Source organism: Podarcis erhardii, assembly GCF_964252035.2.
Source record: "Podarcis erhardii genome assembly, chromosome: 13".
NCBI lineage: Eukaryota > Metazoa > Chordata > Lepidosauria > Squamata > Lacertidae > Podarcis > Podarcis erhardii.
Genome location: NC_138502.1, coordinates 38,651,435 through 38,667,341, shown reverse-complemented (window position 1 = coordinate 38,667,341; position 15,907 = coordinate 38,651,435). Strand labels below are relative to the sequence as shown.

Here is a 15,907-nt window from a genome sequence, read left to right as displayed (position 1 = left end):
CTTTAATTCCATACCCACAGGCAAAAGTCAGTAAGTTATTGCTCACACCTATTAAAGTGTATATAATGGGCAGAGATCTGCAAGGTTACGGCCAATTTCACCCTTTTCGGGGTGCTTTTTAAAGTTGGATTAGGATTGTGGACGTGCATCCAAAAAAATATTTATCTTTTGGCAGCGGTTTGGCGGGCAGCAGGATTTGAAGTTTAGGGCCTTGCGTTTCCAAGATGCAATGTTTCAGAGGTGCGACAGTGGTATTGTGAGAGAAGAAGGGGTCTGAATGAAGGCAAGAGCCGGAGTCAAATTGTATCGCACGTTCCTTGCGACTGCAATTTCCTAGTGGTGGAGGTGTTTATTCCTGGAAGGCAGGTGGCCTTTGACTTTCCTTGCTACTCCTAGAATATGTTCAGAAACCTGAGTGTGCTGCTTTCAATGAGGTCCAAAACTGGACTTGAAACAAGACCAAATTAAGTTTGCACCCCTGTGGTTGGGATATTTTTGAGGGGCTTTAGGGGACAGGGAAAGAAGCATGCTTTTTCTGCACTAACAAGAAGAAGGAAAGTAGATTTATTATATTTGGAGCCACAGCTGGTGGCACAGCAGCCAAAATAACTCACATAGTAGGTGATATCAATGGTCCATCCAGTTTGCCATTGTTTCTTCTGCCCCTGCCCAGCCAGATGACCCAGGAAACTTCATAAACTGAGCCTGACGGCAACATTGTCCTATTTTGGGGTATTCCCCACCAGTGAAGAGTTGAGTGCATCTCCAAAAAAGAGTGACTACTTTGGGGTGTTCAGTGGCTTCTCTCCCACCTCATCCTCCTTCGCCACAGACTTTGGGTTGGTATTCTGAGAAACGGGAGTAGCAAAATGCTTCAACTCAAATCACAGGATCCGAAGGGCTCCCAAAGACTGGAACAGTCTGTTTTTGAAAGCTCCCCCAGCTTCAAAACCATGTTGCCTTAAAGGGCTGGTGGTAATGGGGGTGAGCATTGCAATTTTAAAAAATGGGAGCCCCAAGTCCTCTTGGGCAAGTGGAACTGGTTTTGTGGCACTTTGCATGCTGGCCATAACATCTTCTACAAATCGGTTTATCAGAAAAAGCCATTGACTGCTATCCTGCCTGCTCATCAGCACCCATAAGTTGCTTGCTTGCATTAAAATGTGGCTTCTAAATAATCACACAACCAATCTTGAATTTCATATCTGGGTCAGAATTTTAGACTCCAAATTTATAGCACTATAAGTATTGGAATTTAATGTGAACACTTTTTTTTTTTTTTTAAGATCACCTACAGATGTTAGATTCCTTACATTTTTCCAAAGTGAAAAATTACAAAACTTTTCAAATAGGCTGTTGCAAGAACCCCTTGGATTAGTTTGCGGATGTTAATGGGGGGGGGGCGACCCCTCATGCTAAGTTTCCCCCCTCCTCACTGGGGTGCAAAAATTCAGTCACTTACTGGCACCTAAAAAAAATGGGTCTGATCAATAGGTTTCTGAATGAGGCTGCAGCCCTTTGAAATGTTGATGTCTTAAAAACTCATTCAGAAGCGTTCAGCATTATTTGTAAGGGGCTGCTTCCTTTCCACTGACAAAACCCAGGTTTAGTAGGGATTCCCTGCAGACTCCATATCTGAGGGGAATTTGAAAAATCTCACCTCACACCTTCCCTTCCTCTGTCTTCCAATGTTTTGCCATGCGTTGCCTCCACACTTCTCAGGCCTTTCAGCATCTCGGGCTGCTAAATTGTGCCCTGTGCAAATTTCCAGGCTTGTGCAAAGAACCGCAGAATACAAACTTGAGTTTCAAGAGAGGCAGCGTGGTGTAACGGTTATAGTGTTCAGCTAGAACCAGGGTAAGGTAAAAGGTAAAGGATCCCTGTGACGGTGTGAGCTCCTGTTGCTCTGTCCCAGCTCCTGCCAACCTAGCAGTTTGAAAGCACACCAGTGCAAGTAGGTAAATAGGTACCACTTTGGCGGGAAGGTAAACGGTGTTTCCGTGCGCTCTGGCTTCCATCACGATGCACCAGAAGCAGTTTAGTCCCGGTGGCCACATGACCCAGAAAGCTGTCTGTGGACAAACGCCCGCTTCCCTTGGCCTGAAAGCGAGATGAGTGCTGTAACCCCATAGTCGCCTTTGACTGGACTTAACCGTCCAGTGATCCTTTACCTTTTTTAAAAACCAAGAACCAGGGAGTCCCAAGTTCAAAGTCCCACTCAGCTATGAGTGGCTTTGGGTCAAATCATTGCCTCCCAATCTTACCTACCTCACAGGGCTGTTGTGAGGATGAAATAAGTGTGTGTATATGTTTGTGCGACCACAGTCTTGAGCTCATGGAAGGAGGATGATATAAGCCTAAGAATAAATAATAAGACAGTTTTGAGTTGGTTTAGCCCCGGCTGCCCTCACCTGCTCCTTGTCCCTTCAGCAAGGTGAGCTTGCTGTGGTTCACTGGCTGATTGTGTCTCTCTCTTTGTGTCTTCCCTTTGAACTTGCGAAGATGGATCCCGAGTACCGCGTGCGAAAATTCCTGGCACTTCTAAGAGAAGAAGGAGCGTAAGTGACAGTAAGAGCATCTGACAGGGGTGTGTCCGCTTATTCTTGCCTAATCTGCGTGCATGCTTAATAACTCGCCATGTGTCGTTGGCCCAGGCCCGAATATTAGCAAGAGTCCTTTTTGTAAACCTTGGTTTTACAAAAAGAAAAAAGGTTCATCTTCGTCCTTGGTGGCTGTTTAAATTACTCCATTCTTGCTTCATCCTACTTTCGAGGTTTGGGGTTTTTCTTCTTATTTCAACATTTCAACATTTTGCTTATTCACCACCGACATGAGTGTGTGCGAAAATGTGTGTGTGTGTGTGTGTGTGTGTGTGTGTGTGTGTGTGTAAAAAGGGAGGGAGTTTTGTGGCTCAAGCTTGCATAGGACCCATTATGGCCTCAGGGTGGTCACAGTATAAAAACAAACAATACATAATAAAAACAAAAACAAGAATAACCCAATAATTCCCTCCTCTCCAACACATTTTAAAAGGCCATTGGATGTCAGTCAGCCCAAGGCCCAGTTGAAGAGGAACGTTTTCGCCTGGCACCTGAAGGTGTATATTGAAAGCGCCCGGCAAACCTCCCTGGGGAGAGCATTGCACAGATGGGGAGCCACTGCATAGAAGGCCCCGTTCTCGTGTTGCCACCCTCTGGACCTTTCGAGGAGGAGGCACGCGAAGGAGGGCCTCAGAAGATGATCTCAGGGTCCGGGTAGGTTCATATGGAGAGAGGCGGTCCTTGAGGTATTGCGGTCCTGAGCCGCTTAAGGCTTTGTAGGTCAAAACCAGCACTTTGAATTGGGCCCGGAAGCTGATAGGCATGTCATTTATCCTTTCTGTATAGCCATACTTTTTGACCCCCACAAAGCCCCTTGTTTTCATACGTCTTTTGGCTTGGCTTTGACATCATTGTGAGGGAAAGCGCTCTGAGCATGAGCAGCTAAGAGCAGCTGATGTACTGCCTTATAACCAAACCCTTGGCCACTAATCTGGGTCACCAGCAAGCTGGAACTCAAGATTAAATGCCGCGAGCTGAGCAGCGTGTTGCAAAATACCCCCCAGCACCGTTCCTCCTGCTCTGATCTGTTTCAGATTTCAGTTGTGTGGGAGGATGGTTGTGTTCAGACCCCCTGCATGTAGAAAAGCAGCACATCAAGGAAGTAGCAAAACGAGACCCCTTCCTCGGTCACATGGAGGGAGGTTCTGATGGAGGGGAATTTACAATCATGCCTGCTCCCTCCCTCTGAAGATGTACACTCCCAGATGGTGGTACCACGTGGATATTTTTGAATGCATTGGGCTCTGGGGCCGTTTCTGTTCCGGTTTTCCCCATGCACATCTGGTCGCAGCGCACGGCCCGCCTCTGGGCCGGCGAGTCTGTAGATTTAGCTCTTTCACAGCGGAAGCGGTGATGCCTGGAAGAGCTCCCATAAGGGGCTAGAAGAGAGGTATAGGCAAATGCGTTCACACGCAGCTTCGTGGGTTCAAGGGAGGAGTTTCCGCAGACCCTCGGTTTAGATCTGGACCCGATTCTGTACCTCTCCGGGGTGAGATAACGCAAGAGAGATTCTGCTAAAGGCAGCATATGGGTCGCCTGCTTTGGGGCTGTGCTGTTTCCCCCTCAGCCTGCTCCAGTGCTGAGCGATAGCCCGCTGAACCTCTTTCTTTTTGCAGCTTGGAGGATTAATGCCTGATGCACGCCCATCTTTGTGACTCCGCATGCGCTTCCCATCTCTGGATGCCCAGCTGTGTGTGCCACTCACCACCCCTCCCCCAAGATATGCCCGCCCCTTGTGGAACCGGTTGCCCTCTTTTTCTTTGCAGCAGCCCGCTGGACTAAGAGGGAAGCCCGGAGCCTTGGGCAGAAGCCGGTGGCTGGGGAAGAAGCCAAGCGAGAGCCCGTCTCCTCCAGGACCTCCTTCTCCTCCTCCTCCTCTTCCGTGTGGTGTGTCTGGACAAGAGCCTAACTTTCGGCTTCCTTCAGAGACTCCCCTCTCCCCTCCTCTTTGCATGTCGAACGCAGCCGAACGCTCCGCCCTTTGTTATCTATCGTCCTCGGTATCCTGGTGTCTCGTGGCAAATCAAAACACTCTATCTAGAGTAACTGCTTTCGTATTATGCTGCCTGCCGCACCTGCTCACTTGGTTTTGGCGCACAGGGGGGAGGGAAATGAACGAGCCCCATGCAGGCCTGTCCGTGTTAACACACAAGCTGGCAGTAGCCCCTAAGGCCCCAAACACAGGGAAGTCCTCCTCATTCCAGACCCGTGTATGGTCCTCCTTAAAGCTGGAGGTACCCCAAGTTTCCCCTTTCTCCCACTCATGCACACAAGCGGTTTGGTCTTTGTGGGCCAGTACCGCACTGTGGAGCTTCAGACTCGTCCCAGGGGAAAACGGTGAATGAAGCATTCATCACAAGACCAGGATCCAGAGAGAGTTTTTAGGAAAGAGGGGCAATGGTGGCTGCACCCTTCCCTTCAGAGGCTCAACAACATTTGCAGTGCCTGCGGCTAGTTAATTCCCAGTGGCTATTGGCCACTGGGCATGGCAAAACCCAGCCGGACTTTGGTGCACTAAGGCAGGGGTAGACAGCGCAGGGCTACCCCGATGCTGTTGGACTTCAGCTCCCATCATCCCTGACCATTGACCCATGCCAGCTGGGGCTGATGGGATTTGTAGTCCCCCCCCCCCCCGGCATGAGCTATCCCTTCACAAATGGTTTCCTATAAAACAGGCAGTGTGGTCCCACCCATAGATGCAGACAGCTTAGTATTCCTGCAAAAGTTTGAAAGCAGCCTGCAGCTTTCTGTTGCAGTGCCCTTCCTCGCTGGAGACTGGCCCTTGTGATGTCCCGCAGATCTGTCGCAAGAGGCCTGGTGTGCAATTTCCTCCGTATTTGATTGCCTTAGGCATGAGCTCATAGCGATCTTCCCAGTTCGCCATCAGAGACCTTGGTTTCTGCTGTCAGCTTCTTGCTTTTCAGCGTAGTGGCATCACAAAGGCAGAAAGCTGTTACGCTTATTCCAGAGAGGCTTCCTTTGCTGTGCTCTGCAATAGTGAACCAATAGTCCCATTTGCTCTTGGGGCACCACCAAGCAACGTCGCGCTTGTTTACGTTAGAGCCGGATGAGTTGTTCCACCTATCGTCCGGCTGCATTTTATTGCAGAGCTTGCCACCTGGATCCTGCCTGTCCCATCGAGAAGTTTCCCCGCCGTATCGGCAGCAATTGCCCAGCCGGTTTGGGAGTGAGGAAACTACATGAGAGGGGTGCATATGCACATAGTTCCGAGTTCTGCTAAGCCCATAGGGACAGGAGGGTAAGAAATTAATTACGGAGATTTTGTTTCCTCTGAATCAGCTCTTAACACTGCTCTGTAGAAATACAGATGGTTTAATGGCCCTGAATAATCTTCCTCCACCTCATCCACAACACAAGTGAGTGGCTGGACCGATCTTCCGTCTTGCTGAAACCCCCCTCTATATCACTGACGGGGTCCTCATTCCCCACCTCTCCCAAGTTGCTACAATCAGGCAGCTGAAAACTACTTGACTCCTTTCCACCCTGTGCAGCAAAAGGAAAACAGTTGTGTTAGAAGTTGCTGCAATGTACTTGAATCACAATGGATGCATTTATTATAACGTGGGTTAGCAGCTTTATCCTCTTTTTTTAGTTCCACCCCCCCCCCCCCCGTTATTAGTGTTGAGGATTATGTGAATCCCTGGTGGAGCTGTAAAATCCCCTCTTCAGTTGTGCGATTGCTCTGTTTCCAGCTGCACCCCCCCCTCCCCACCCGGCCTAAATCTCAAGAACCTTCTCCTTTCCCCACCTTCTTTCATCTTCCAGTGAAAGGGAAACACACATGTTGTATTTAACGTAATGTCTTGGAACCAAATGATGTAAAACATTTTTATTGTGGGGTTTTTTTCTTTTTTGTCCAAAGCTATATTCACAGAGAGAGAGAAAAATACAAATATATATGTATATATCGATCGATTGTATGTTTAAAACGCAGGTGAACTGATGCAATAAAAAGGCACAGATATCCAGGTGTTCGGGTGGTTTGTGAACGGTGCGGGAGATGAGCGAGTCGTTCGGCTCTCCTTGTGATGTCTGCACAGTCAAAGACGCAAGCAGTGCCACAGAAATGTTTGAACTATCTTGTTGCAATGCGAAGCTTTAAAGGCCAGAGGCTCGTTCAGCAGATGTGTGGCTTGAGAGTGTCCCTATTTTCACCGGAGAAAAGTTGGAGGGTATGAGAAGCGTATGTGTACAGTCGCACCTCGTAAGTCGAATGGAATCCGTTCCAGAAGTCCGTTCGACTTCCAAAACCAAAGTGCGTCTTCCGATTGGCTGCAGGAAGCTCTTGCAGCCAATCGGAAGCCGCGATGGGCGTTTGGCTTCCAAAAATCGTTTGAAAACCGGAACACACACTACAGGGTTCTGATCGTTCAGGCGCTGATTTGTTTGGGAACCAAGGCGTTCGAGATCCAAGGTACGACTCTGTATGGAAGCAGTACCTGGAGGGTACATTCTCAAGGTTGGGTACCACTGATGCCAGAGATGCAGAGGGTCTTGCTTAGTCAACTAGATGAGGAGCAGAAGGCCAGGATTCCAGGATTTATACCAGGCCTGACCTCATACACAGGCCTTATACTGCCTGCCAGTTGCAAGTGTTGCTTGCTCCAGTTCCCTTTCATAGCTGAAGAGGGTTCTGCCACCTCAGCATACCCAGTGCCAGGAAATTTTAGGTTAGGACTCAGAGATTCCCATTTCAAAGCCACAAGTCCCAGATTCCTTTCCCCTCCCCCTCGCCTTAATGAAAAATCAAATCCACTGCCCCCACTCCCTGCTCTCGTTCCCATTAATAATTCTCTCTCTTAAATATTTCAGAATCAGTGCTCTATGCCTTTAGAAGTCGAGATAAAAAGAACAGGGAGCTAATAACTCCAGAATTGTAAAAGTGCTCGGGTGCAAATTGCCTCCTCCGTTGTGCCTGTTGGGTTCTGACAGTAGCTTTCTCGTGTCTCTTTTCCCTCATGGAACAAGTAATGACATTTTTTAAAATTTTTATTAACCCTAGGCAGCCAACTCCTCCTTCCCAAAGCACTTTATGACACACACACACACACACAAAAAAAACACACAAACACACCCTGCCTTGCACACTAACACTACAAAAAAAAATTCCAATAATTCTAAGGTTGCTTTTAAGTGCCTTTAACTTTATTGACTTAAAGAGGACCAAAGAGAGGTGAAATATATTTCTTCTTCTTCAAATATATATAATATATATATATTTATATAATATATAATCTTAGTTAACTCAAAGGTATATATACATTGTATAATAAATAATTATAAAAAGAGCATTTTCTGAATATAACTTTCAAAAAAGGCTGGAAACCCTCTACGGCTTTGTAAAGAACTTTGGATACAGCAGGTTGAGGGGAGGCGGGGGGGCGGGACTTAATGTCCCCCAAAAGATGACTGGAATATATACTTTATTAGTATGCATATGCCTGTATCAGCCCCTTTCTAGTCAAGCATTATGGATAAGAGATCGGGGGCAGGCTGAGTGACTGCAGGAATGAAACTAGGATTTATTTCACACAGTTTGGTACACACACAGGCTGGGAGCCTCGATGTTGCCCCTCTGGAGGCTTCACCCGGGGCAAAAAAACCTGGCTAGCCCCCCCTGTAGCTACCGCACTGCCTCTCTGGAACAGATTCCTTTTATTAATCACAACAATCAGCCGTGAAGTTAAGCACGGTTAATGCTACCCAGGAATCCTCCTAACCAGAATCTGAAGCTTAGCATTGATCGCTGATCAGCATTAACGGTAGCTAACAATACTGACCTCTTCCTCAGTTGCGGATCGCAGTTTGTGATGCCATCGCCCACTCTCAACTTTAGTGAGTCAACTCCCATGTTAGGTCTACAGCAGCACAGGGGTCTGTTTAGTGTGGAAATGTTTGCTGCTGAGTAGACAGCGGGCTTAAATATGTACACTGGCTGGCTTCTGGCTAATGCTATAAACGCCCAGACACTTTGGCTGTGGGTAAAGGTCTACTCAAACAGCATTGTGGAGATGGCTTTAGGAGGTATAGCAGATGAGAAACTGAGTGTGTCCCATCTCACAAAAGGTCAGTACAGTGGTACCTTGGTTCTCGAACTTAATCCGTTCCGGGAGTCCGTTCGACTCCCGAAAACATTCGAAAACCATTTGAAAACCAAGGCGTCCTGCAGCCAATCAGAAGTCGCAGAAGCCTCGTCAGACGTTCGGCTTCTGGTAAATGTATGCAAACCTGAACTCCTACTTCTGGGTATGTGGTGTTCAGGAACTGATTTGTTCAACAACTAAGCCATTTGAGAACCAAGGTACCAGTGGTAATGCAAGTCTTTTATGTTGCCAACAAAGACCCTTGCTTCCAAGAACTGGAAGTTCTAGTATCAGCCTGTCCCAGGCTTCAAAAGTGGCCATTGACAAGCTGGTAAGGATGAAAAGGAGAGCTGTGGAAATGATCAAGAAGGTAAAATCCCCATGAGGAAAGAAATTGTGTCAGTTCAGACCAGGGGAAACGAAATATTAATGTGGGACAAATCTCTCTTGCATCTTTCCAGTGGTTGAAAAAGAAAAGAAAAGAAATCTTGGAGGATGAATAATTCTTTCCCATCTCCTTCTGCATGGAGCTATCCAGTAAGTCTAAGGCAGGGAGCAGAACCTGTGGCACTTCAGATCTTGTTGGACTCCCAACTCCCTTTGGCCCCAGCCAGCATGGCTAGTGGTCAAAGTTGACAGCAGTTGGGAGGTCCTCATCTGCAGAGCCATGGATTCCTGCCCTGAAGGCAGTTTGATCTGGTGGTACTGTTGCAGTCTTTTGGAAACAGGAGAGACTGCTGGAGCAAGAAAAATAGAGACATATTTAGGACAAAAAGACATAATAAAAGTGATCCTGATTGACAAGATTTTAAGAGAAGCAAGAGGAATGCTTGGGGAACCCCAATTTGCAGAAGTGTGTGGGGGGGCAACAACCCAAAAGGTAAAGAACCCCTGACAGTTAAGTCCAGTCGCAGATGACTCTGGGGTTGCGGCTCTCATCTCGCTCTATAGGCCGAGGGAGCTGGCGTTTATCCACAGAAAGTTTTTCCGGGTCATGTGGCCCGCATGACCAAGCCACTTCTGGTGCAACGGAACACCAAAACCAGAGCAGCGCACGGAAATGCTGTTTACCTTCCCGCCGGAGTGGTACCTATTTATCTACTTGCACTTTGACGTGCTTTCGAACTGCTAGGTTGGCAGGAGCTGGGACCGAGCAACAGGAGCTCACCCCGTGGCGGGGATTTGAACCGCCGACCTTCTGACTGGCAAGCCCAAGAGGCTCAGTGGTTTAAACCACAGTGCCACCTGTGTCCCATCCACAAAAAAACCATCCACAAAAAACCCAACCCATCCCCCCAAAAACCCCACAACTTCAGCGACCATGAATGTTGCAGAGAGTTGGAATGCCTTGCTTGAAACTCTGAACTCCTTTTGGGAGAGAGGACACATTGTGATGCGCTGTTGCAGACCTCACTTGCTCTTACAGCAAACTCCAGTGCTTGAGTCCCTTTCAAAACGGAGCCACCCCAAAATAAGATGGCGGTCTCTCCCGACCTGCAGAAATACGTGCATCTGCAAATTAAAAGATAACGGTGTTTCATAACAGTCTAAAACCTGCCTGATAGGAACCTGTGAGCATCTTTATGGCAGCTGAGCCTGCAGAGGGAAAAATGGTCTAAAGAAACTGGGAGGTGATGGGAGTGTTCCAATCATGTCTGCATTTTGAGACATGGAAGGACAGTTGACCAAACCCCCTTCCCCATCAAAAGGAAAAGTATTATAGAAGGAAGAAGTGACTTGCTCAAATCCCTGACAGCTTTTAGTAAGTACTGTATCCTAAAATGGGAAGGGAAGGATAAGAGTTGGGGGGGTACCTCTCTCAACTCCAGAACTGCGGCCCTCCTTCTTATAAAATACCCAGGTTTGGGGCTGACAGCCTTTTAGCATGCTGTAAAGGTAAGCAGGGGTGTGTTTTTTATTGCTTCCTTGCTCCTGAAACTCGACTCACCAACCCTGAGTCTTCACAGCACTACAAGGCTCCCATTCCATTGTCTGGAGCCATGAAGAAGCACTTCTCTTAGGGGGAGGAGAAATGCAATGTTTTGTCGCAAGTTCCGCTTGTTTCCTCTAAGAGCAGATTCAAACAGACAAGTGCCTTTATCAGTTTGGAAACAAACAAACAAAAAACGAGCAGAAATTTTTACACAGGAAATTCGCTAGGTGTGCAGAAATCCACGTTTGTCAATTTAAAAGCAATGGCCATCGGTCTCCACGAGCTGCTGAGCGTTGGGTGGAGGAAAATGGAAAAAAGAGAGGAGGGGGTTGGCTTACAATATGCAAGAGGCTGGTTGGCTGGCTGGAACCCTCAAACTGGAGTAGTAAGAATCCATCTCAATGTTTTGTTGTTGCAGATCCCATCGGTTGCCCTCCTGTTAACTCAACCTGCTGGGAAATGCTGTTAAGGTTTTAACAAAGGTTTACATTTTGAAGGAGGGGCTGGCGCTGCAGCTGCTTCCAAGGAGCCCCCGCCACCATGCCAGTTCTTTTGTAATGTGCCTGGGTTATAGCAACACAACTGTATATACACATTAAATAGGGGGTTTGGGGAAACCCAGTTGAAAGGAGAACGATGAGACGCTCTTTACTCTCTCCCCCCCCCCTTCAACACCAAAATTAATGCTGCTTCCACAGTGGATCCCTCAAAACTCAGGCCGAGCATACAGGTGTGTGAGTGCGGAGGGAAGCTCAAGGTTTTAACGTATGAAGCGATTCACAAAACAACCGCAGTCATCGCTTGATGACTCTGAGGCCTGAGGCGGCCATCACAGGGTTGCTTTTTGTTTTCTTGAGCACCGACATTCCTTTCCTGCACCTCGGTAACTGCAGTGAGCAGCTGCAACCATGGCCCTCTCGTCAGTGTCACTACAGCCTTGCTCAGTCCCTAGGGTTTTAAAAAATATATTATATTCTGATATGTGCAACAACAACAAAACCAGACCCCCTCCCATACCCCAAAACTGTTTCGGCTTGAAATCAGGAACCTGTTTTAACAAGAAAGAAGGGAGATGCTGGCAGGATTGGCAGAAGGTCCAAGGAAGTCTTGTTACGTTGATTTCCAACAGGGTGGTTCTTCTGCCATTGCCTGCCTTGGCTAGGAAGGAGGGAGAGAAGGGCTCCTGTATTTTCTTCTCCGTGTTCAGGCGTCAGGGGTTGCAACGCTGGTGTTTCCTGGCAGTCTCTTCACATTTACCATTCCGCTCTAACAAGGGCCTCTTTCCGGGAGGACAAAGCAAGAAAAAACAACAGCATGATCACTGCCAATGTTTATTATTATTATTAGGGTTCCTTTTCTCTGTCTTAACAGCAGTTCACCTTGTCCATCGCTGGCTCTCCTGCCTCGATTTTTATTTTTAAATTAAAATCTGCCATAGGGTGGGGAGGGGAGTCAAATTGGGAACATTGTGCAGCTTGGGAAGAGCATCACTGCTTCCTTGATCAAAATGGCTTCTGAAAAGCATCTATGCTCCATGGGAGCAAACAACTTCAGAGAAAGGTTTCAGTCAAGGAAACTGCACACTAGGGAACGGCCCGTCCCAAGTCACCCTCATGCTTGCTTTTAATCGTTTTTAAAAATACAAAGGAGGCCATCAGGACTTCCATACTGTCTTGGTCAAAGCTATGCCATGCATTTAAGAGCATACAGTGTTTTAACAGTCATAGAGAATCCTGGGAACTGCAGTTGTTTAGGGTGCTGGGAACTTTAGTTCTGTGAGGTCCACATCCTTAAAAAGAAAACCAAAAAACCTGCAGTTCCTAGGATTCCTTGTGAGAGCCCTGACTGCTAGTGATAAAAGAGTGTTTTAAATGCATGGTGTCTGCACAGGGGACGGTGTCACGCTGTTTCATGCAGAATTATTGCCAGGTGTGCCATGTTCAATAGGGAACATGATGTTGGACTCCCAGCATCATGGCCAACGCTCAGGGAAGATAGAAGTCGTCATTCGGCAACCTCTACAAGGCCACAGGTTCACGAACCATGTCCTAGAATCTCCTTAAAGGAGACAGGAGGCAGACTAAGCAAGAGGGATATTGTTCTGCCCTCTGTGCCATAAAATGGAGCGGCCTGCATCCTCATCACCTGCTCCACATCTTGTACGTAATCTATACTCTCATCGTAAAAGGTGTTCATATTGGGATTGAGATCTCCTAAGCTCTTTTACTGTCAAATCGGGGTAACCCAAGACCTAAACAGTCCTTAACATCCCTATCCCTAAACAGCCTCGGTCCTGTATACCTGAAGGAGCGTCTCCACCCCCATCGTTCTGCCCGGACCCTGAGGTCCAGCGCCAAGGGCCTTCTGGCGGTTCCCTCACTGCGAGAAGTGATGTTACAGGGAACCAGGCAGAGGGCCTTCTCAGTAATGGCGCCTGCCCTGTGGAACGCCCTCCCAGCAGATGTCAAGGCAATAAACAACTATTTTACTTTTAAAAGATAACTGAAGGTGGCTGTGTTTAGGGAAGTTTTTAATGTCTGACGCTGTATTGTTTTTAATATTATATGTCCTGGGCGGATACTCCCAGGCACCAGTCTAGCTGCCACATTCTGGATTACTTGTAGTTTCCAGGTCAAAGGTAGCCCCAAGCAGAGCGCATTGCAGTAGTCCAAGCGGGAGGTAATCAGAGCACGCACCACAGTCCGCAGGCAGGTAGGGTCTCAGCCTGTGGAGCAGATGGAGCTGGTAGACAGCTGCCCTGGACACAGAATTGACCTGCGCCTCCATGGACAGCTGGGAGTCCAAAATGACTCCCAGGCTGCCCACCTGGTCCTTCAGGGGCACAGTTACCCCATTCAGGACCAGGGAGTCCCCCACACCCGCCTGCCCCCTGTCCCCCCAAAACAGTACTTCTGTCTTGCCAGGATTCAACCTCTTAGCCGCCATCCATCCTCCCACCGCCTACCTTTTTATTTGCACGTGTGGACATCATAAACTCGGATGCATTCCTGGCAGCTGACATAGCAGCACCAGTGGAAGATGCAATGGCACTTCTCCTTCCTCTTCTCCGTCCGGGTGTTGTGGCCGCGGCCGCAGCAGAGCAAGTCGCACCCGTCGATCCCGTGCGAGGTCACGTTGCACATCCTGTCTCGGGTGCCGAACGAGCCGGTCTCGGGGTTGGGCTCGCAGAAGTTGGGCGAGTTCTCGTAGTAGACCAAGTCGCGCTCCGTCGGCGGCTTGAAGAGGGCGTATTTCGCACGCAGCGTCTCCACCCACCCGCGAGACTCCCGGTGTTTCTCCACCACCATCTCCGAAGCGCTGTCGTATTTGTCCTTCAAGTAGTCCCCAATGGCGCGGAAATCCGGCTGGGCCCACCAGCATGTTTTGACCTCGCAGCTGCCCGACAGCCCGTGGCACTTACATTTCAGGTGCATGTGATCCAAGATCGTCTAAACCAAAGCGAAACGAAAACATGCCTGTCAAGTCCAGAGAAGCACAGAGAAGCACCCACAGGGCATCTTCCATCTAGTCTCTATTGGGGCTAAGGCCATGGACCAGGCAAGATTATTCTAATACAGTCATACCTCGTGTTGCGTTAGGTTCATGTTGCGTCTTTTTGGCTTGTGAACGTGGCAAACTCAGAAGTGTATACTTCTGGGTTTCGCCGCCCATGCGCGCGCAGAAGCATTCTGTATGCTTTGCACATGCACAGAAGCACTCTATCGCGCTCCGTGCTTGCACAGAAGCGCCGCTCTAGTTGTGTACTTTTTGGGGTGTGAACGGCACCCCAGAACGGATCATGTCTGCAACTAGAGGTACCACTGTACAGTGGTACCTCAGGTTAAGTACTTAATTTGTTCCGGAGGTCCATTCTCAACCTGAAACTGTTCTTAACCTGAGGTACTGCTTTAGCTAATGGGGCCTCCTGCTGCTGCCATGCCGCCGGAGCCCGATTTCTGCTCTCATCCTGAAGCAAAGTTCTTAACCCGAGGTACTATTTCTGGGTTAGCGGAGTCCGTAACCTGAAGTGTATGTAACCTGAAGCATCTGTGGCACCTCAGTTCTCGAACGTCTCCCTTGACGAACGTTTTGGAACCCGAACACCAAAACCCCAGAAGTAAATGCTTCCGTTTCCAAACACGGCTCGGAAGTTGAATGCCTTCCGCTGCGTGTTTTTCAATTTTCTCAATTGAATTTGCAGTCAGCCCTTTGCGCCTCGGTTTTCGAACGTTTCAGAACTCGAACAGTCTTCTGCAATGGATTACGTTCAAGAACCGAGGTTCCACTGTACAGTATATATAAGATTACAGCAGCAAGATTGTTACATGTACAAGGATGGAAGGATACAGTCCTGCTATGGAGGAATGGTTGATAAAATGATTGGACTGAGATGGCAAAGTTGACAAGTTTAATTAGAGAGAGAAAATCGTTGGCATTGATTAAGGATTGGAAACTTCTTATGGACTTTTTGCAGGAAAGAGAAAATTGACTTGTAATATATGGATTTGGAGACTGAAAAAATATTGGCTTATAGAAAATAAAATACCTAGATGTTATTGAGTGAACACTATATTGAGCTGACAGACAGAGAACGGGAAGTCTTTTATCCTTTTCCATTTTCTTTTCTTTCTCTCTCTTTCCTTTTTCTTTAAATTCTTATTTTATAACCAAAGATTCCACTAACTAGATGTAGTACTGAAAATTTTGAGCTTTGTGTTTGGTGGTGGTTGTTGTTTTGGATTTCCCAACGATATAATCACACGATCAGCACACAGGTGAATTGTAAAGTTGTCTCAGCCTCAACTTCTTCAATGTTAATATTTTGTCATTTCGCCAGGGTTAGCAATTCTAAAGCTATTGAGAAAAATAAAACGGACGAAGAGACATCTTTGCATAGTTCTTTTTAGCAGGATCATTTTTTTTCTTGGGAGCGAATTCTGCACTCAAATGCTTCTATGCAAATTTCTCTCATTAAACTTCTTCATTAAGGAAAAATGCTACCAACCACTACTTTGCTCCATGAATTGTCATTCAAACCTTAAGGCCTTGATTTAATAAGGAAATTGGGTGGTAATTATGATAGAATAGTAAGCTGTTTGAATAGCGTTTTAGATTGTTCAGCCCTGCAAAGGCAAATTTATTTTACCATCCCCCATATTGATGATGGGCACTGAGGATGAGAGTAGTTTGTCTAAGGGAAACTAATGGCAGAGGTCAAATTATTTGCAGCTCAGCCGTTTAGCTACCATGTTACACTGTATATGATTCCT

General features: G+C 47.5%; 2 protein-coding genes across 8 annotated transcripts in view; one reads left to right on the top strand and one right to left on the bottom strand.

The window, feature by feature from the left end:
* The window catches only part of NSF (N-ethylmaleimide sensitive factor, vesicle fusing ATPase), a 100,027-nt gene extending 93,442 nt beyond the window's left edge, over window positions 1-6,585 (top strand). Inside the window, exons 20-22 of one of the 7 annotated variants that reach the window (XR_014150692.1) lie at window positions 2,503-2,558; window positions 3,034-3,254; window positions 4,217-6,585. Coding sequence is in view for 6 of the 7 variants with exons in the window: in XM_081837801.1 (XP_081693927.1) it covers window positions 2,503-2,558; window positions 4,367-4,382 (72 nt within the window). In the remaining variant the exon portion in view is untranslated. Of the gene's footprint in view, window positions 1-2,502; window positions 2,588-3,033; window positions 3,255-4,216 lie in introns of all 7 variants that reach the window. The other 6 variants (XM_081837801.1, XM_081837802.1, XM_081837805.1 and 3 more) reach the window with 6 other exon arrangements.
* A 3,188-nt stretch (window positions 6,586-9,773) lies between these two features.
* Window positions 9,774-15,907, bottom strand: part of WNT3 (Wnt family member 3) — a 45,657-nt gene continuing 39,523 nt past the window's right edge. Inside the window, exons 4-5 of the mRNA XM_081838155.1 lie at window positions 13,603-14,086; window positions 9,774-11,916 (exon numbers count right to left, since the gene is read on the bottom strand). Of these exons, the coding sequence (XP_081694281.1) occupies window positions 13,607-14,086 (480 nt within the window). The 3' untranslated portion in view covers window positions 9,774-11,916; window positions 13,603-13,606. The remainder of the gene's footprint in view (window positions 11,917-13,602; window positions 14,087-15,907) is intronic.